Source organism: Tamandua tetradactyla, chromosome 7, assembly GCF_023851605.1.
Source record: "Tamandua tetradactyla isolate mTamTet1 chromosome 7, mTamTet1.pri, whole genome shotgun sequence".
NCBI lineage: Eukaryota > Metazoa > Chordata > Mammalia > Pilosa > Myrmecophagidae > Tamandua > Tamandua tetradactyla.
The window spans coordinates 69,318,984-69,339,517 of record NC_135333.1 but is presented as its reverse complement, the minus strand read 5'-3'; the positions used below and the strand labels follow the sequence as shown (position 1 = coordinate 69,339,517).

General features: G+C 38.7%; 1 protein-coding gene and 1 long non-coding RNA gene across 3 annotated transcripts in view; one reads left to right on the top strand and one right to left on the bottom strand.

Annotated features, from left to right (window-relative positions):
- The window catches only part of LOC143691441 (uncharacterized), a 38,887-nt gene extending 32,099 nt beyond the window's left edge, over window positions 1-6,788 (bottom strand). Inside the window, exon 1 of the long non-coding RNA XR_013179517.1 lies at window positions 6,212-6,788. This is a non-coding gene — a long non-coding RNA (uncharacterized LOC143691441). The remainder of the gene's footprint in view (window positions 1-6,211) is intronic.
- The window catches only part of LPCAT3 (lysophosphatidylcholine acyltransferase 3), a 58,497-nt gene continuing 44,234 nt past the window's right edge, over window positions 6,272-20,534 (top strand). Inside the window, exon 1 of one of the 2 annotated variants that reach the window (XM_077169915.1) lies at window positions 6,272-6,558. In XM_077169915.1, the coding sequence (XP_077026030.1) occupies window positions 6,408-6,558 (151 nt within the window). In that variant the 5' untranslated portion in view covers window positions 6,272-6,407. The remainder of the gene's footprint in view (window positions 6,559-20,534) is intronic. The other variant, XM_077169914.1, reaches the window with a different exon arrangement.

Sequence of the window (20,534 nt, the reverse complement as noted above, 5' to 3'; positions counted from 1 at the left end):
GTGTCAAGTCTGAAGAACAGCCCCAACCAATACAGAGCCAATCTGCAAAAACCATTTGCATTCCAAAGTGGCTATACCATTTTGCATTCCCAACAACAATAAGTAAGACTTCTTGTTGCTCCATATCCTCACCAGCACTTGTTGTCAGTATTTTGGATTTTAGCTATTCTAATAGGAATGTTGTGTTATTACAACAGGGAAATTATTTTTGTATGATATTGTAATGGTGGATACATGACATTATACATTTGTCAAAACCCAAGGAACTGTACAACACAAAGAGTGAACTTTAATGTAAACCATGGGCTTTTGTTAATAATAACGTATCAATATTGATTCATTAATTGCAACAAACATACCACACTAATACAAGATGTTAAGAATAGGAGAACTGTAAAAACAAGGAAGGTACAGAGCCAAGTGGGGATGTGAAAGATCATAAAGATGTTTCCTTGAAGTTACTGATATGTAGCAGGAGTGATTCTAGTACTGATGGCTGTCATGCTTAGAAATCTGCACAGGCACTTTAAGATGCACTTACGGAGAGTGGGGGTGGGTGTCTTATATAGGAATTTATGGTTTCACTGGCTTATGGCCTCACAGATATCTATCTTCAAAGTCTTTCCATGTTGTAGCATGCATCAGAACTTCATTCCTTTTTGTGGCTGAATAATATTCCACTGTATGTATACACCACATTTTGTTTTTTCATTCATCTGTCAACGAACACTTGGGTTGCTTCCACTTTTTGGCTATTGTGAATAGTGCTGCTATGAACATTAATATGTGAGTATCTGTTCAAGTCCCTACTTTCATTCTTTGGGATACCTAGAGGTGAGATTGCCAGATCATCAGAATTGTATATTCAACTTTCTGGGGGACAGCCAAAGTGTTTTCCACAGTGACTGTACCATTTTACCTTCCCACCAACAATGCACGAAGGTTTCTATTTTTCTACATCCTCACAAACACTTATTTTCTATTTTTTAATAATAGACATTCTAATGGGTGTGAAATAGCACATTGTGGTATTTTTTTTCTTTTATTAGCTATTTTCAATTAAAAAGTTAATATTGCATCTGGAAAAAAATCAAAGCACAAAATAGATTAAAAAATTCTCTTATAAATAGATTTCTTCAGTTTTTTTCCCCAAAAGTAGAAGCCTTATGTGACCAACATAAGGCTTCTGAAATAGTTTCTGCATACAGTAGAACAAAGATGCATTATCATTTACTATAGAACATCTACACATTACTGCCTATTTATTAAATGGTTATATGTCATTGTTTTGATGATGTTATTGTTAGCATATCCATTTTTATACAAATGAAATACACTGTTATATGTTGTACTGTACTACACCTTGTTGGGTTTTTTTTTTGCTTAAACATTTTTTAAAAATTTTTAACTTTTTTTATTGTATAGTATAACATATATACAAAGGAAAGAAATTAAAAAACAATAGTTTTCAAAGCACTCTTCAACGAGTAGTTACAGGACAGATCCCAGAGTTTGTCATGGGCTACCAAATGATCCTCTCATATTTTTCCTTCTAGCTTCTCCAGAATATAGGAGGCTAGAGGGCTTAAATAGTTTTTTTATCATCACAATCGACTTTTTTTCCTTCTTTTTTTTTTGTGAAAAATAACATATATACAAAAAAGCTATAAATTTCAAAGCACAGCACCACAATTAGTTGTAGAACATATTTCAGGGTTTGACATGGGTTACAATTACCCAATTTTTGGTTTTTACTTCTAGCGGCTCTAAAATACTGGAGACTAAAAGAGATATCCATTTAATGATTCAGCATTCATATTCATTTGTTAAATCCTATTTTCTCTGCATAACTCTACCATCACCTTTGATCTTTCTATCCCTCTCTTTAAGGGTGTTTGGGCTATGGCAATTCTAAATTTTTCGTATTGGAAGGGTCTGTCACTAATATGGGGTAGCGAAATGGAACTGTCTGATGTTCTGGAGAGGCTGGGCTAGGTTTCAGGACTTATCTGGACCAGGGACCCATCTGGAGGTTGTAGGTTTCCAGAAAGTTACTCTAGTGCATGCAACCCTTGTGGAATTTGCCATAGGTGTTCTTTAGGATTGGTTGGAATGTTTCTGGTTGGGGGTTAAGGTAGTTAGATTCAGTTGTCAACTTGGCCAGGTGAGTGTATCTAGTTTTGTTGCTGCGGACATGAGCCAATGGTACGTGAACCTCATCTATTGCTGATTTACATCTGCAGTTGCTTAGGAGGCATGCCTGCTGCAATGAAGGACGTTTGACTTCATTGGCTGGTGCTTAAATGAGAGACCGCAATTTAGCGCAGCCTAATCAGCTCAGCATACCTCATCTCAGCACTCGCAGCTCAGCCCAGGCCTTTGGAAGTGCAGAAAGAAATCACCCTGGGGAAAGTTGTTGGAACCCAGGGGCTTGGAGAGAAGGTCAGCAGAGACCATCCTGTGCCTTCCCACATAAGAAAGAACCTCAGTGGAAGGTTAGCTGCCTTTCCTCTGAAGAACTAACAAAATAAATCCCCTTTTATTAAAAGCCAATCCGTTTCTGGTGTGTTGCATTCTGGCAGCTAGCAAACGAGAACAGATTTGGTACCGGAGAGTGAGGTGCTGCTGCGGTTTGCAAATGCCAGATACGTTGGAACGGTGTTTTGGATGGCTAAGGGGAAGATTTTGGAGGAAGTGAAAGAGAATGATGGAGAAGTCCTGGAGTGCTTGAAGAGACTGTTGGTGTAAATGGAACCACTGCCAACCTTGGCAAAGGAGGACACAAAAGGGAAAAATTGGAGTTTGCAGAGTAAGAACCATGGAAGTTCGGGTCTGAAGCCAAGAAACCTCGGCCAGGAGAGTGGACCCACCTATATACATGGAGAGGGTGAGTTTACCCTGAAGGGCAAGGATGAGCCTCCCACCTTGTTGCAGTGGAAGAGTTGTGCAGCCTCAGGCCTTGGAGAAGGTATAGCACGCTCCTTGGGGAACTGGGAAGAGCCTGGCTGCCACCATATGGAGGGGTTGAGCATGTGCCCCAGAAATGGCAGATTGCCCAGGGGTGGTCCTGATGCCTGGAGAGAGTGGAGCCAAGAGGTGGTCTCCTTGATGTTCCCCGAGGTTGATTTGGAAAGAGGTGGGCCACTGCATAGGCCCTTGCAAGGTGTGGGACTGCCACTTTCTAAAGGATGAATGACTTTCAGACTTTGAAATCCAATGGTGTTTGCCCTGCAGGTTTTCCTTCCAGTTTCTTCTTATGGAAATAAAAACCTTTATCCTGTGAATATCCCCCTTTGCATATTGGTACCAGACAACTTATTTTGAGATTCACAGGTCCACAGCAAGAAGAGAATTTTTTGCATCTATTTAAGATGATGCTTGTAGTTGCCAAGTTGACAAGGGGTGGACATGTGGTAGTTAGATTCAGTTGTCAACTTGGCCAGGTGAGTGTACCTCGTTTTGTTGCTGCAGACATGAGCCAATGGTACGTGAACCTCATCTGTTGCTGATTTACATCTGCAGTCGCTTAGGAGGCGTGCCTGCTACAATGAAGAACGTTTGACTTAATTGACTGGTGCTTAAATGAGAGACTGCAATGTAGCACAGCCTAAGCAGCTCGGCATTCCTCATCTCAGCACTCACAGTTCAGCCCAGGCCTTTGAAAATGCAGAAAGTCACCCCAGGGAAAGTTGTTGAAACCCAGGGGCCTGGAGAGAAGGCCGACAGAGACCATCCTGTGCCTTCCCACGTAAGAAAGAACCTTAGTGGAAAGTTAGCTGCCTTTTCTCTGAAGAACTAACAAAATAAATCTCCTTTTATTAAAAGCCAATCCGTCTCTGGTGTGTTACATTCCGGCAGCTAGCAAACTAGAACGGGGGTTAAGAGGTTATAATAGGTAGCAATGTCTAACTTAAGCTTGTGTAAAAGCAACTTCCAGAGCAGCCTCTCAACTCAATGTGAACTCCCTCTGCCACTGATACTTTATTAATTACACTTCTTTTCCCCCTTCTGGTCAGGATGGAATTGTTGATTCCACGTTGCCAGGTCTGGATTCATTCCTGGGAGTCATCCCCCTCATCGCCAGGGAGACGTTCATCCCTGGATGTCACGTTCCAAGTAGCGGGGAGGGTAATGATTTCACTTGCAGAGTTCAACTAGAGAGACTGAGGCCACATCTGAGCAACAAAAGAGGTCCTCCAGAAATAACTACTTAGTTACTACCATGCCTATAGGTAATCTAACCTTCTCAGCTCCCTACAGAAGCTTCACAAGAGTAAGGCTCATAATCGAGGGCATGGCCTATTGATTTGTATGTCCTAAAGTTTGACACAGTATCAGGGGATTCCCTGATGGTAGTAAGGTTTAATAGTTCCATATTCTTTCTCCCATCCCTTAGGGGACTTTGCCAATACTTTTTGATATCTGCTTAATATACTCTAGGATGTATCCAGGCATTACAACAATCTATACAGGATTAAAGCACCTCTTTCTTGTTCTGTGCTCCCCGTTTCAATTGTTCAAAGGAGCTATGCAGATAGGTTGAATTAGGTTACACACTACAGACAATTTCAGTTCCAGACCAAATAAACCTTTCTTCCAATGGTCTCAAAGAGTATGTGTAGTTCTAAAATATACTGTCTTCCTTACCCCAACCTGTTCGGCTTCGTTATCTCTAAATATCAGGTTATATATATAAAACAGCCTTTCAAAATCCAGAAATAATAATCACCACTCCGGACTTAATGTGTCTGCTCTAAAAGTCATTGTGGCGCTTTTTTAAGCAGTTTTATTGAGATATATTCATACACCATACAAACCTTCCAAAGCATGTATCACTAATTCACAGTATCATCTCCTAGTTATGCATAAAACCCCATGATCAATTTTAGAATATCTTCATTACTCCAATCATTATGGTTTTCATTTGCATTATCCTAATGACTAATGATGTTGAGCAAACTTTTCAACTGTATATGTGATGTCTGCTTCTTAATCTGGACGATATTAATCCCTGCTTTTTTATATAAGTGAAATATTTGATAATTTAAAATTTTTTGCAAAACAGAGTAGAAATCTGACAGGCTAGATTTAAATTGTCTCTGCCATTTACTGGACAAGGACTTTAGTGACTGCCTTAATTTCTCTAAACCTGTGTGTCTGTAAAGGATATTATAAAAACCTGTTTCTCAGCCAAATTGAGTCAAATAATACGCATAAAAATTCTGTGCAAAGTGCTATAGAAATGTTAAGCTGTCATTTAAAAGAATGCTCCACAAATTCGTTATTGCAAGAAACTCAGTGTTTCTTTGTCACGTTCTCACAGAACTTTCCTTTCCTTCAAAGCGCTTACCTTTGCCTGCAATTGCACATTCGTTAAAGCGATTATTTGCCTATGCATCTTCTTCACTCCCTGGCTTTGGGCTCACATTATATTTCCCAGAGCCCAGCACTGTGCAGGGAACATGCTAAGTGCTCAACCCATTTTTTGGTGTAATCTGTACAGCGGTTACCTGCACGACGTGAGAATGGTAAGCAGGGTGTGAGAAAACAGAGGATTTTTATCTTCCATTTTATGCATTGCTATACTGCTGCAACTTTTATCATGAACAGGTATTATATGGCGACAAAACTAGTTCAATTTTTAATTAAATTAATAAGTATTAGGTAGGCATATCTTAATTTCGTCGCCTGTCGAGCAAAGAGAGCCGTTTTACACAGGAAACAAGGGGATCCACATCATCGGAGCAGGTCAGTAGAGTGCTGCGGCATTCGGCTCTCACAAGACCGAGGGTTGAAGGGGCGTGGCTAACGGTTTCGGAACTGCCCCGGGGGTACCGTTAGGAGGCGCTCGCCAAGCGGAAGCAGGAATTCCCGCCCACCCCGTTACAAGCCCCAGTAACCCCAGCGCGCGGGCGACCGAGAGTAACCTCGCGGTCGGGTGACGAGGCCCCTCCCGCGCCGACTCTCGCCTGCTCCTGTCTCCGCCAATGGGAAGCTAGCGAAAGAACCGGCCGGACACTCACTCTCACCGACTCCTCCCCTGAACAGTTAGAACAGAGTTGAACGACGACCTTGCCGCCTACTTAAGACTTTTCCAATAGCAACTCTAGTTCCCGATCCCAAGCCCCGCCCTCCTCCTGGCCCGGCGCGTTCTCATTCTCTGCAGCAGTCACCTTTGCCTTACAAACCTTCAGACCCGCCCCCTTCCTACCTTGCTTCATTCGGCCCCGCCCCATGCCCGGATCGGCCAATAATCGTGTGGTCCTGGAGCAACTGGGCGGGCCACAGCCAATGCGCACGCCGTGGGCGGGCCCCGCGCCGGAATTGGGGATAAAGCTACAGCGCTTTGCCGGCATTCGGGGCGCGCGGAGCTGGGGGGGGGTCCCTGGGGGACGCCCGGAGTCAAGATGGCGTCTGCAGCTGAGGGGGACGTGGGACCTGTCGTGGAGCTGGTTAGGGTGCTGCGGTCGGGTTTGGAGGAGCTGAGCCTTAACAAGTTGGCGACGTCCCTGGGCGCGTCAGAACAGGCGTTGCGACTCATCATCTCCATCTTCTTGGGTAAGGACCCTCCTGCAGCCTTCCGCCCCCTCGTGGAGTCCTCAAGGAATAGGGGAGGAATGGGGACATGACCTCCCCCTCGTTCCGGAGCCACCTAGGAGAGCATTATGGGGTGCGGGTGCGAATCCTAAAACGCAGGAGCCAGCTATCGAAGGATGACAGCGGTCTTGTCACGAGTCTGGGGGCGTTGTTCCTGCTTTACCTTTCTCATCGACCCCTGCTGTACCCTTCTGGACCTTTATTCGGCGCCCCTACCCTCTCATGCCACTCTGTCTGTGCCCCCTCGGCCCGTCCTTATTTGTCTCTGTAAGTTATACTTACCGTTCATGTCCTGCTGTTATTAACTGCATCGCACACACGCATATCTTATCGGTCGACATAGGCCCCCTAACTTAGGTATTTTAGCCTGTGAGCCTTCTCAGCCCCGTTTCCCTACTTCCATATTCTGAGTATTTTGTGTGTAACTTGTATTACCCTTCTCTTTCTGCCCGTTTCTAGTGTTTTCTTCTTATATTTTATTGCTTTTTTTTCCTTGGCCACCACCTATCATTTACCCTGGAATATTATTTTAATATTGGGCTTGAGAAACAGAAACTGTCCATGCTATTTCAAGTATTTATTACCTGTCTAGTTTAAAGGATGTGATGTATCTGAATTTATGTCACAACAAGCTATCTTATAACTGGTTTATCGGCTTTTTTATTGCGTCCTTACTCCATGGTTTTTTAGTCCATGGAAACAGCCTGGTGTAATGAAAAAAAAGTGTGGACTTTGAAGGGAAATAAATCAGACCCAGCCATGCTGTTGCTTATAACCCATGGGACCCTGAACAAGCCACTTAACTTCTCTGGGTCTCAATTTTCTTGTCTTTGAAATGAGGACAATAATACCTACATCATAGAATTGCTATAAAGTCCTGTAAGAATTCCAAGGTCAAGATCCAGTATACATTTGAATAGTTGGAAGGTCTTCTGAAAGTTATGGGACGTTGGCTAGGCGAGTGACGTGGAGAATAATTAAGCAAAAGCGTAAGGTGATAAGTGAGGGACAGAACTGGGCAAGAGCAGATAAAGAGCTGGACCAACGAACTTTGAGACAAAGTTGAACATATGTGAAAAGCCTTATGCTAGAAAGAAGTTTGGAATGTATCCAGTAGTCATTGGAGACACTGACATATAATATCACCAGAGGGTGTTAACCCAATCTAGCTAATGGGAGAGGCATTAATTCATATTTAAACAACCTTGGCTAATATCACTTTTATTTGCCTCTTACATACCAAACAAGATGATCTTCCTTTCTTCCAAATAAAGGGTACCTTTTCCCTCCTTTAAAATTGTAAGATTTTAAAACTGGAAGGGAGTTTAAATTGTATGACTTGTTCAGTGTCACCCAAACATAACCCAAATTTGCCAGCACTCCAATCCAAACTTCTTTGCACCATGTCAGCTTTGAACTTCTCTTTCGACCTTATTCCTGGTCCAACTATTTGTTGGAATTGTAATTGGCAATTAAGAGTGTTTACATTAATTAGTTAGGAAGCTCACTGTTGATTTCTCAACTATAAATTGAGAATGTAACACAAGTAGCAACAAATTATAAGATACAGCCTGTTAAATGGAAGTAGAGACTTGGAATTTGTCTTATGTGCTGCATAATCAAATACTGCCTGTGAACTCCTGATGGAACTGCTAAGTACTGTCTTGGGGCACAGGGCTGACTAGAGAATTGTTTTCTCCATATCCTACACCCCTACTTTCACCCTCACATTATCACCAGTCATCAAAGTACTTAACATATTTTAATACATCTACCACACTCCTGAGCCCTGGCCCATTCTGCCATTTCCCATATCTCCCTATCTCACCACTCATACCATTTCTCACTTTTAAATCAGCTTAGGGCTTCATGCCCCATATCAGGTAGAGCTCTTTCATGTAAATATATAGGGTTGTATTTTCTAGGTATAGGTTAATATTATAGAATGCAGAAATTTCTCATACATGTAAACAAATTGAGAACTCTGACATGTGCAAAGAAGGAGTACATTCTGGTGGCAGATAGGCAGTATCACTGCTGTGTATTGTAACCTAGAAACCAGTAGCCTTTCAGAAGTGGAATTCCTGGTTCCTGATCCCAGCTCTCGAGGAACAGGACAGAGAAAACAGGTAAGGGCTGGGATATTGGAGGACGTCCTTGTGGAAGGTAACAAGAACACCTCTAGTCCAAAATGACTTCTGATTCACTTTCTGTCAATTAGAAATTAAGTTAATTAAAAGCACCTCTCTCTAAATATCCCAAGGGAAGGAGTTAGGTATATCAGACATTTGCATTTTAAAGTGTGAGTTAACTTTTAATCAAATAGTCTCTGTACTGTTTTCTTGTTTTATGTTCTTCACTTGATTTCTATGTGCTGATCTTGGATTGGGTCACAGAGTATTAAAGCACTTTCAAACCTTTTTGACTGGGACCCGTGGTAAGAAATACATATTAAATTGTGACCCAATACACACATGTGTACATGTTTGTATATATGTATTTGAAACAAGTTTCAGGAAATAGAACTTATCCTTACTACAGGCAGTATATTCAGCTATTTTCTATTCCATTTTTTGGAAATGTGATCCACTAAATTAATTTCATGATCCTGTAATTGTTCACAACAAGCAGTTTGAAAAATTCTGAGTTAGGAGACTAATTTTTTAAACATGCAATACTTTAAGGAAAGGGTTAGCTTACATTTTGAACAACCAGAAGACTCTATTAAAGGGGTGGGTATATGTTTGTGTTGTGCATGACTGCAAGGGTTTTGATGAATGGGTACTAAAGATGAAGATTGTTATAAGCCCTGATGTTGGAATGCTAAGGAAAACATCCCCTTTCAAAAACTTGAGTCTCATCATTCATTAAGTTAATTAATAACATGAATCATTCCATAAATGATTCACTAAAAGCTTTGTGTGCCCACTGTGGGCATAGTACTCTGTTCAACTCTGCTAGGGCAAAGGCTGCAGCAAGTAATGGAACTGTGAATCAAAGGTGTTACAGCGTATTAGGGGCTGTGGAATGGGCATGGGATTAGTACACTAATATCCACAATAAAAAGCAGAAATCTAAGTGCTATAAGAGAAGCCCACAACTTTATGAGATTTAAAGATGTAACATTTTGTAGATTACAAATTTAGAGAGATGAATAAGGTTTCAGCAGATTGGGGTGGTAAGACAGAAGGAAAAGCATGAACAAAGGCAGTGGGGTAGGAATGTACACAGTTGAAACGTCCAAGAAGCTGCTAGCAATCCAGTCCAACTGCTGGACTGGATTCTTAAATTCTTAAAACAGAATTTAAGTAGAGAAGTAGTGAAAAATTAGGCTGGAAAGGTAGGTTGTGGCAATTTAAAGACCAAGGTAAGAAGTTTGTATTTAATTTAGTAGGTGATAGGGAGATATTTGAATGGGGGAATAATGTGACTAGCTGTACTTAGGAAGAGAATGTGGCGTATAGGGTGGTTTGAAGTAGGCATATAAGAGATAGGGGAACCAAAGAGAAGGATCATTGTCCTGTATAGGAAGTTATCATGACTTGGAGGCAGAGAAGTACCACTGAGAGAAGAATGTAGAGATCTCCTGTGAGATGTTTTAGGAATGCAAAATCTTTTTTTTTTTTATTAATTAAAAAAAGAATTAACAAAACAATTAGAAATCATTCCATTCTACATGTACAATCAGTAATTCTTAGTAACATCACATAGTTGCATATTCATCATTTCTTAGTACATTTGCATCGATTTAGAAAAAGAAATAAAAAGACAACAGAATAAGAATTAAAACAATAATAGAAAGAAAAAAAAAAACCTATACCTCACATGCAGCTTCATTCAGTGTTTTAACATAATTGCATTACAATTAGGTAGTATTGTGCTATCCATTTCTGAGTTTTTATATCCAGTCCCGTTGTACAGTCTGTATCCCTTCAGCTCCAATTACCCCTTCTCTTTTTTTTTTTTTAATTAACGGAAAAAAAGAAATTAACCCAACATTTAGAAATCATACCATTCTACATATGCAATCAGTAATTCTTAACATCATCACATAGATGCATGATCATCATTTCTTAGTACATTTGCATTGGTTTAGAAGAACTAGCAACATAACCGAAAAAGATATAGAATGTTAACACAGAGAAAAAAATAAAAGTAATAATAGTAAAATCAAAACAAAACAAAACAAAAAAAACCTATAGCTCAGATGCAGCTTCATTCAGTGTTTTAACATGATTACTTTACAATTAGGTAGTATTGTGCTGTCCATTTTTGAGTTTTTGTATCTAGTCCTGTTACACTGTCTGTATCCCTTCAACTCCAATTGCCCATTATCTTACCCTGTTTCTACCTCCTGCTGGACTCTGTTACCAATGACATATTCCAAATTTATTCTCGAATGTCTGTTCACATCAGTGGGACCATACAGTATTTGTCCTTTAGTAGGAATGCAAAATCTTTTGATAGGGAGATTCTGTAAGCACTTTCAACTACACAGCTGCTCCTGCCAGAAACCTAAGAATCATCCTTGTTACCTCCCCTTTACTCACTTTTCACATCCAAGGTACCAAGTCCAATCAATACTACCTCTAAATTGTATCTCAAATCCATCTACTTTTCTCCATCACCACAGCCACCACATCTGTCATTAGAACCAGCCAAATAACCTGACTGGTCTCTAATTCTGTTCTTACCCCTTGCAGTCCATTCTCCACAAGCAGCCAGGGTAATCTGATCCGGTGCCACTTCTGCTTAGAACCCTTCAGGGGCTTCCGTACATGTGTGGTGAGCCCCTCCCTGTTGCTCCAGCCTTATCTCAAGCAACTTCACAACCTTTTAGCCACATTGCCTTCTTTCAGTTTCTCACCCACATTAGCCTTTCTTGTCTCTGAGCCATTGTACATACTGATCCCCCTGTTGAGAATGCTCTTCAACCATAGATTCCACATCATCTCTCAAGTCTCAGTTCAAATTGTCACTTCCTCTGAGTGTTCCCTAACCATCAATTCAAATTATATCCCCTATTAAATTTTCTCTACTGAATGAAATTTCCTTCCAAATACCTATTGCAATTTATAATTGTGTATTTGTGATAAGAACAGAAACCATGTAAGTTTTGTTTACCACAGTATGCCTATAATTTAACACTGTACCTGGCTTACAGAAGAGGCTCAATAAATATTTGTTGAATAAGTCAATGTATAATTCAATGACTTGGCAACTGATTAAATGAAGGGTAAAGAAAAGTAGTGAAAAAATGACTGCCCTTCTTCTGCCTGTATAGCTGGGAAGATACTCACATCTTTCACAAATGCAGAGAGGGTCATGTAGAGAGTGAGATATTGTTCAGTGCCAGGTCGCGATCTAGATTTTTGATTTGCATTAGGTTCTAGGAGTTCTAGGAACACTTCCCTTATGGGAGCTGTAAAACCTGGTCTTCAGCTCAAGAAAGAGGCTGAGCTAAAGATAGAATTCTAGGAATCTATATTGGGGTCATAGTTGAAGCAAAGGAGGGAATGAAATGCCTTGGAAAAGCTTATACAGAGAAAATCTGATTCATATTGTGTGTTGATATTGCTACCCCTTGTAAACAGTAATAACAGCTGACATTTATTAAGGATTTGCTATGTACTAAGTGTTCAGACAGGCAATATTCTTACTAAACCTGCCAGTTACTTGTAAGGTTTTTATAGGACTATTATGATCTCCTTTATGCAGAAAGGAAATCTACATAGCTTACCCAAGATCAAATCTGGTTCTACTGACTCTAGAGTCCCTTGTTCTTCACCACCTTGAGATTAGGAGGGATGGAAAAGATAATGCCCTCGGAATCCTTTCATCTTTAGACTCTAGTGGTTAAAGCAAGATGTAGTCCACATAGAAGATATCTCTCAGCTTCCAAAGCTAGAAGTACCCAAATAGAGCAGATGGCCACCCTGCTTAGTACGAGTGTTCTCTAGCAAACTTCTTGGCCATAATTGTGGCTTAGCTGTTAGATTAAGCAAAAATTGCAGTTGGAAGTATGGAGTCATTTCTGACAGGTTCAAAATTAGCATCACTAAGATTGGTAACCTTGACAATCAAAGGAGGTTCTATAGTTAGTTCCCTTTTGACAAAAGTCAGGTCTGGCCCTTTAGAACTAAGTCCAGTATTATTGCACAAGCTTTCTTCAGGTAACGTTGAAATTGCAATATAAAGAGAGCAAAGCTGAACTAGATGGAAATTAAAGAACATTAAGCAAATAGGACTTCTGAGCTTAATACAAGCTAGAAGGAAAAATCTAAAATTGTGAAACAGTAACTCATACCAAACTCTGAAATTTGTCCTATAACTATTTCTTACAATGTACTTTGAAATTTATTGCCTTTTTGTATATATGTTATATTTCATAATAAAAACTTTAAAAAAAAAACAACTGTGCTGAACTGAACACCTCCAGTGAGTTCCCTTGGCGGCCCAGACATGCTTTAATGTCAGTGGGTATGTAATTTTTTTGTAAATTACTTTGTGCATCCAATCTCATAGGTCATAATTTCCATTTGACTCTGAAAAGAAATAATTCTGTTTGGCATTAAAGTTGTACTGGCATTCAAAATATGAAGTTTTGTGCAATGTAAAATATTGGGATGTAGATAAACAGTAGTTGAAGGAATATATTTAAAAGAAATCCCCAAACAGGAAGCTTTAGATTATGATAAAATGTGGCTATGAATTAGAATAAGGCCTAAAAATACAGAATATACTTAGACTTCTAGAACTGGAGGGGGTGCCTTGAAAGTAATTTAAAATAATCTCCATATTTTATAGTAGCAGACATTTTGGACCCTCTCTTGTATTGGATATTCTCCAAGACACTGGAGCCTAAAAGAATTATCCATATAATGATTCAGCAGTCATACTAATTTGTTAAATCCTATCTTCTCTGTTATAACTCCTCATACTCCTTTGATCCATCTCCCAAACTTTAGGGGAATTTGGGCTCTGTCCTTTCTAACATCTTCAATTTGGTAAGCACTGTCAATAAGATGGGATAGGGGGATGGAAGTAGTTGATGTTCTAGAGAGATGGCCCCTCTGAATTTCTTATCTGACCTAGGAACCCATATGGAAGTTGTAGGTTTTGGGACAGTAATTTTAGTATGTGTAACTTTTGTAGAATCTCAGATAGAGCCTTAAATGTTCTTTAGAGTTAATCGGAAAGATTTTGGTTAAGGTTTGGCAAAGCATGGCAGCTAGCAATATCTAGCAAAGCTTGCATAAGAGTAGCCTCCAGAGTGGCCTATTGGACTCTATTTGAACTCTCTTAGCCACTGATATTCTACTTTGTTCTATTTCTTTTCTCCCTTTTGGTCAAGATGGCATTGTCAGAGCAGGAGTAGCTATACTAATATGTTAAAAAAAAAAAATTAAAAAAAAAAAAAAGATGGCATTGTCAATCCCACAGTTCCAGAGTCAGGTTTTTCCCTGGGAGTCATGTCCCGTGTTGCCAGTCCTGGATATCATGTCCCACATAGTGGGGAGGATAATGATTTTCCTTGCAGAGTTGGGCTTACAGAGAGAGGCCACATCAGAGCAACAAAAGAGGTTTTCTGGAAGTAACTCTTAGGCATAAGTATAGGTAGGCTACAGAAATAAGCTTCACAACAATAAGCTTCAAGATCAAGGGGTTGCAAGAGATCCTCTTTTATTGCTCCGATGTGGCCTCTCTCTCCAGCCAATACAGCAAGCAAACTCACCACCCTCCCCCTGTCTACGTGGGACATGACTCCCAGGGGTGTGGACCTTCCTGGCAACATGGGACAGAAATCCTAGAATGAGCTCAGACTCAGCATCAAGGGATTGAGAAAAACTCTAGAATGAGCTGAGACTCAGCACCAAGGGATTGAGAAAACCTTCTCGACCAAAAGGGGGAAGAGTGAAATGAGACAAAGTGTCAATGGCTGAGAGATTCCAAATAGAGTCGAGAGGTTATCCTGGAGGTTATTCTTATGCATTAAGTAGATATCACCTTGTTATTCAACATGTAATGGAGAGGCTGGAGGGAATTGCCTGAAAATGTAGAGCTGTGTTCCAGTAGCCATGTTTCTTGATGATGATTGAATAATGATATAGTTTTCACAGTGTGACTGTATGATTGTGAAAACCTTGTGTCTGATGCTCCTTTTATCTACCTTGTTAACAGACAAGTAGAACATATGGAATAAAAATAAATAATAGGGGGAACAAATGTTAAAAGAAATTTAATTTGAAATGCTAGTAATCAATGAAAGCAAGGGGTAAGGAGTATGGTGTGTATGATACTTTTTTTTCTGTTTTCATTTTATTTCTTTTTCTGTTGTCTTTTTATTTGTTCTTCTGAATTGATGCAAATGTTCTAAGAAATGATGAATATGCAACTAAGTGATGATATAGTGAATTACTGGCTATATAGAACGGAATGATCACATGTTAATGTTTTAGTTCATTTGTTTTTAATTTTTTTAATTAATAAATTTTTAAAAAAAAAGATCAAGGGGTTGGCCTGTTGACTTGGGAGTGCCTAATATTTGAGACAATATCAGGGATTTCCCTGGTGGTAAAGCTTAACAGTTCCATATTTTTTCTCCCATCCCTCAAAGGACTTTGCCAATACTTTTTAATTAATAGCGCAGCATACTCTAGGATATATCTGGGTATTACCTTAAACTATACAGAATTATAAGCTCTTGTTCCCATTCCAGGCTCCATGTGTTTGAGTTATTTAAATGAGCTATCCAGACAGATTAAGTTAGATTATGGTACTACAGAAAATTTAGGTTTTGGACAAAATAAACCTCTTTCCCTTTGGTCTCATGCAGTAGATAAAGTTCTAAAACATAAACAATGTCATCCTTACCTTTGTATTCTGATTCACCTTAGTCCCAACCCAAAGTCCCAACCCAATTGACTTCGTTCTTATCTCTAGTTTCAGTCTGATCTCTTTTTCGGTTTCTTTAACAGCTGTTGTATATAGCAATGCTGACTTTCAGAGCTGCATAATTCCAACCCGCAGCAGGCTTTTAAAATATTATTAGGTCTTTAGGAAGAAAATAGCATTTTAGCCCAGTTTTACAGGAAATGGTAAGATTCTAGCCAAGTAGAGATGAAAGGGAGAGCTTTCTAGTTAGAAAGAATAATGAACATATATATGGAGATCAGGAAAAGTGAGGAAAAATGTGAGGAACAACAAGTAGTGCAGTTTGACTAGAATATAGATGATGGATCCATAAAAGAGTAGTAGTGATAAACCTGGTAGACCTTTCAAGTAGGTGGAGGGTGCATGAGGGGCAGTTGAGAAAGGTATAGTAGGTGAGCATTGTCTTTAGTCTGCAAGCCTAAGTTTAAATTCTGGATGAAATAGGTATTGTCGCAGCAAAGGATAATTACTAAACTGTACCCATTTTCTCATGTTCTCAAAAACCAGTATTAGTAAAGAATTGAGGTTAAGAGTTAAGCAGTTGATCTGTTAAATAATTTTTTAATTATATTTATTTCAAAGCAAGCACAAAATTTTGAGACAGTACAAGTTTTATATGGATTTTAAGGTATTACAATTATCAGAAAAATTTCCTGTTTCTAGAGGACTGCAGAGGCATACTTTTGTGCAGACGTATTCTTTCTCCTCCTTCTGGACAAGTTTGAGAAGCACTGTTCATTGGGATTCCTGGAGGACTAAACAAGATAAACTTTGTAAATCCTTAGCCAAGTGTAACCCAAGGTAGTTTTTTAATATTGTTCTCTCTCTTTCTCTCAATAAATACTCATTTCCTTCCTTTTCAACGATCTTAGACTTAGTTTCATTTAATACATTGTTTCTCACAAATGTTCTTGGGACCAGCAGCATCAGCATTTCTTGGGAACTTGTTAGAATTGCATTCTCAGGTCTACCCCAGACCTACTGAGTAAAAAGCTCTTGAGGTGGTGGGGGGTGCTGTGATGTGTGTTTTAACAAACCCTCCACTTTGTAATGATATACCCTCAAGTTTAAGGATTAGAGATTTAGTACATTTCTTCATGTATCTGTTTTGTAATTCTTGACGTTCTCATAGTACCTTAAACTTTTTTAAAGGTCATGGTAACTCCTATCTTTGGAATAAACAATTCTCTCAAGTCTTTATGGCTTAGTTTTCCCCAATGCTGACATCTCAGTATTTTAAAAATCATATTATTGCTATTATTGAATCATTTTAATAATCTTATATCATTATCATCATTATAACCATAGCTATGATTATCTGCACCATCTCTGCTTCACACTTTTAATGAGAAGGTTATACATAGGGGAATTTTTTTCATAAGATTGTGGGACTAATAACACCATTCTTGCTTTTCCATGTTGTGTCAGCCACCTTGAACAATATGGCATTCTTCTAATTGATCTCCTCACATGTCTTAATACTTTAATAAATTGTGTCTTGTAGCTTTAACAAAAATTAAGTATCTTATTTGTAGCTGCTGCTGTATTCTCAAGGCAACTGGGGAAAGCTGTTGTATTCTCAAAGCAACTAGCTTCTCTAGTATAGAAGATTTAAGGTAGGGATGTATATGTGTGTTTTTAACATAGTGGCTAAAGTCCAGTACCAGGAGATTTAGAGCCCACTTGGAGTTCTTTTGGTAGAGCAGTAATAGCTTCCTAGACACCTTCAATGCCTGTCTGTAGTTTGTATAGCCCAAAAGATGTTCTGTGCTCTTTCTCTCTATTTTCAAAACTTACTTTCATTTAATACAGTGTCTTTCACATATGTTCTTGGGAAGGGTAAGACACTTAAGAAAAAAAAAAAACATGAAATTTCTGGATAAGAATTTCCTTTGGCTTAAAAAATGAATAGATTTTAGGGTGCCTGGGTGGTTCAGTGGTAGAATGCTCACCTTCTATGTGGGAGACCCAGGTTCCATTCCTGGACCATGCACCGCCCCCCATGCCCTCCCCCCAAAAAAGAACTGATTTTGTAATCTAAGTTCTTTTCAACCAGTGGCTTTGAAATCAGTGAGATCCATGAAGCTCTGAACACTTTAGATAAAAGATTCTATATAAGAATTATCTATACAACAATTATTGGTAATAGAAGCTTTTTAAAGAAATGCCATTGTATTGCAACTATGAAGATAGTTTGTCAGAGAATGGGTAGATGGATTAGGCAAAAAATTATTAATCCCAGGTTCTATTCTTGACTCACATGAAGTCATCAAATAGAGTGTTTAAATGCCCCACTCTAAACATAAGCTACATAAAAATACAAAATTTTATAAATTTGTCAATTAATGATGCTTTTAAATACCAAGTATTCATGTTTTTATGGCATTTTCGTAAGAAAACCATATGTAGTTTTATCTGTAATTTACATAAAATTACATGTGGTGAGGTAGTAAGTATGTAGTCAATTAAGAATTTACTATCAAAAATTGATGGTTCATGTAAAAGTAATTAATATCGCTGGATTGTACACTTAAAAATGATTAAAATGGCAAATTTGTATGTGTTACCACAATATAAAAAAACAGGATTCATGTGTGTGTATTGTATGAAAATCTTAGGAAGACATTAGATTAGATCTCAGAAGATTGAAGTTCTGATATCCATCTGTTTGTGTATACTGTGATAAGTAGTCTCTATGAAGATATGGTAAATGACTTACAGCTCTTGAGATTGCAGTTTCTGCTGTAATAGCAATTCTAAATTCAGATGGCCTTGGACACCATTCTGGGTTACTGTCCATAAATATAAAACTTCTGTATATAAGCCAACAAGTGGAGGTGATTTGAAATGCATACAGCCAACTTCCCAAGTATGCCCAGGGTCATTTTAGGTTTAGTCTTACAACGTAAGTGCTGTATGCCAGGTCTTCTCAACCCTGTCACCAAGTACACGAAGAGCCTTACAGAGTTAACTGTGGGGACCCAGGTCATCATCTCACCAGAAGCTCCAACTTTCTCTTCCCCCCTCGTATTATATTAAAATTTTATGTATATTTTATTATACTCTAAAATATATAATTTCTTTATATTTTTTTAAAATTCTCTCCAGATCTTTGAGTAATATTGAAATGCTGGTGTTGAAAGAAGTATGTAATTTCTAGCTGTGCTGATCAGGAAGGATATACTTCACTTTACATATAACACTGAAGACTAAATAAGATTTTGATAGTTGGAGTCGATGGAAGTGGCATAAGCAAAGATATAAATAAGACCAGGGATGTTAAGGAAATACTGAATACTAGGTTTTGAAAAGCTTCTGGGCAATGGTTTCTTAGATCTGACACCAAAAGCAAAAGCAACTGGAGAAAAAAAATAGATAAATTGGACTTCATAAAAATTAAAAATTTTTGTGCAGCAAAAGACCCTAGCAAGAAAGTGAAAAGACAATCCACAGAATGGGAGAAAATATTTGTAAATCATATATCTGGTAAGTATCTAGTATCCAAAACATATAAAGAACTCTTATAACTCAACAATAAAAAGTACCCAGTTAAAAAGTGGGCAAAGAACTTGAATAGACAGTTCTCTGAAGAAGAGATACAAACAGCCAATAAGTACATGGAAAGATGCTCAATGTCGGCCATCAGGAAAATGCAACTCAAAACCAAAATGAGATACTACTTTACACCACTAGGTTGGCTATAATAAAAAATATTAAAAAAGGAAAATAACAAGTGTTGGCAAAGATATAAGGAAATTTGAACCATCATGCATTGCTGGTGGGAATGTAAAATGGTGCATCCTCTGTGGAGAACAGTTGGACGGTTTCTCAAAACATTAGAGTTACCATGTGACCCACCAGTTCCACTCCTAGGTATATAACCAAGAGAACTGAAAGCATATGTTCACACAAAAATTTATGTACAAATGTTCACAGGATGATTGTAATGACCAAAACATGGAAACAACCCAAATGTCCATCAACTGAGGAATGGGTAAACAAGATAGGATTTCCTACAATGGAGTATTATTCAGCCATTAAAAGGAATGAAGTTCCTTGAAAATATTATTGCTAAGTGAAAGAAGCCAGGCACAAAAGGCCATGTATGGTATGATTCCATTTATATGAAACATCCAGAGTAAGCAAATGCATAGAGATAGAAAGTAGATGAGTGGTTGTCAGGATCTGGGGAAAGGGGTGAATTGGAAGTGACCACTGTGAAGTATGAAACTTCTTGTTGGGATGACAGAAGTGTTCTGGCATTGGATAGTTGTGATAGTTGCACAACATTGTAAATATACTGAAAACTACTGAATTACATGCTTAAAAGAAGAGAATAAAGAGGCAGACAAACCGTAGAATAACACAGAACCCTTTTTAAAAATAAATTGGCATTAGAATGTTTTTTTCTTAAATAAATAAAATCAGAGATTTAATACCCAAAGTATTTGTTAAAGCTGCTGGAATGCAATATATGGCTTTTGAAACAGGAGTTTATTAAATTGCAAGTTTATAGTTCTAAGGCTATAAAAATGACCAAACTAAGACATCCAAGGAGAGATTCCTTGATTCAAGAAAGGCCAATGGGTCCAGAAGCCTCTGTCAGGAAGGCATATGGCTGGCATCTGCTGGGATCTTTAGTGTCTTGTTTCAAACAGCTTCCCTGGGGGCATTTTCTTTCTTCATCTCCGAAGGTCTCTGGCTGTGTGGGCTCCAAAGTTTTTTCCAAAATGGAAACCAACTAATCAAAAGGTCTCACCCACAATTGGATGGTTCACCTCTCCATGGAAACAACTTAATCAAAAAGATCCCACCCAACAATATTGAATGAAGATTAAAGAACATGGCTGTTCTAGGGTACACAACAGTTTCAAACCAGCACATAGGTTTCACGTCTTCATGAAGAGCCCTTCATGAAAGAGTGTATACACATGTTTGGGCTATATGCTAATCTGAGGCAATAATGTGAATATTGAAGACTAGAGAGGTAATATAGCAGAGTA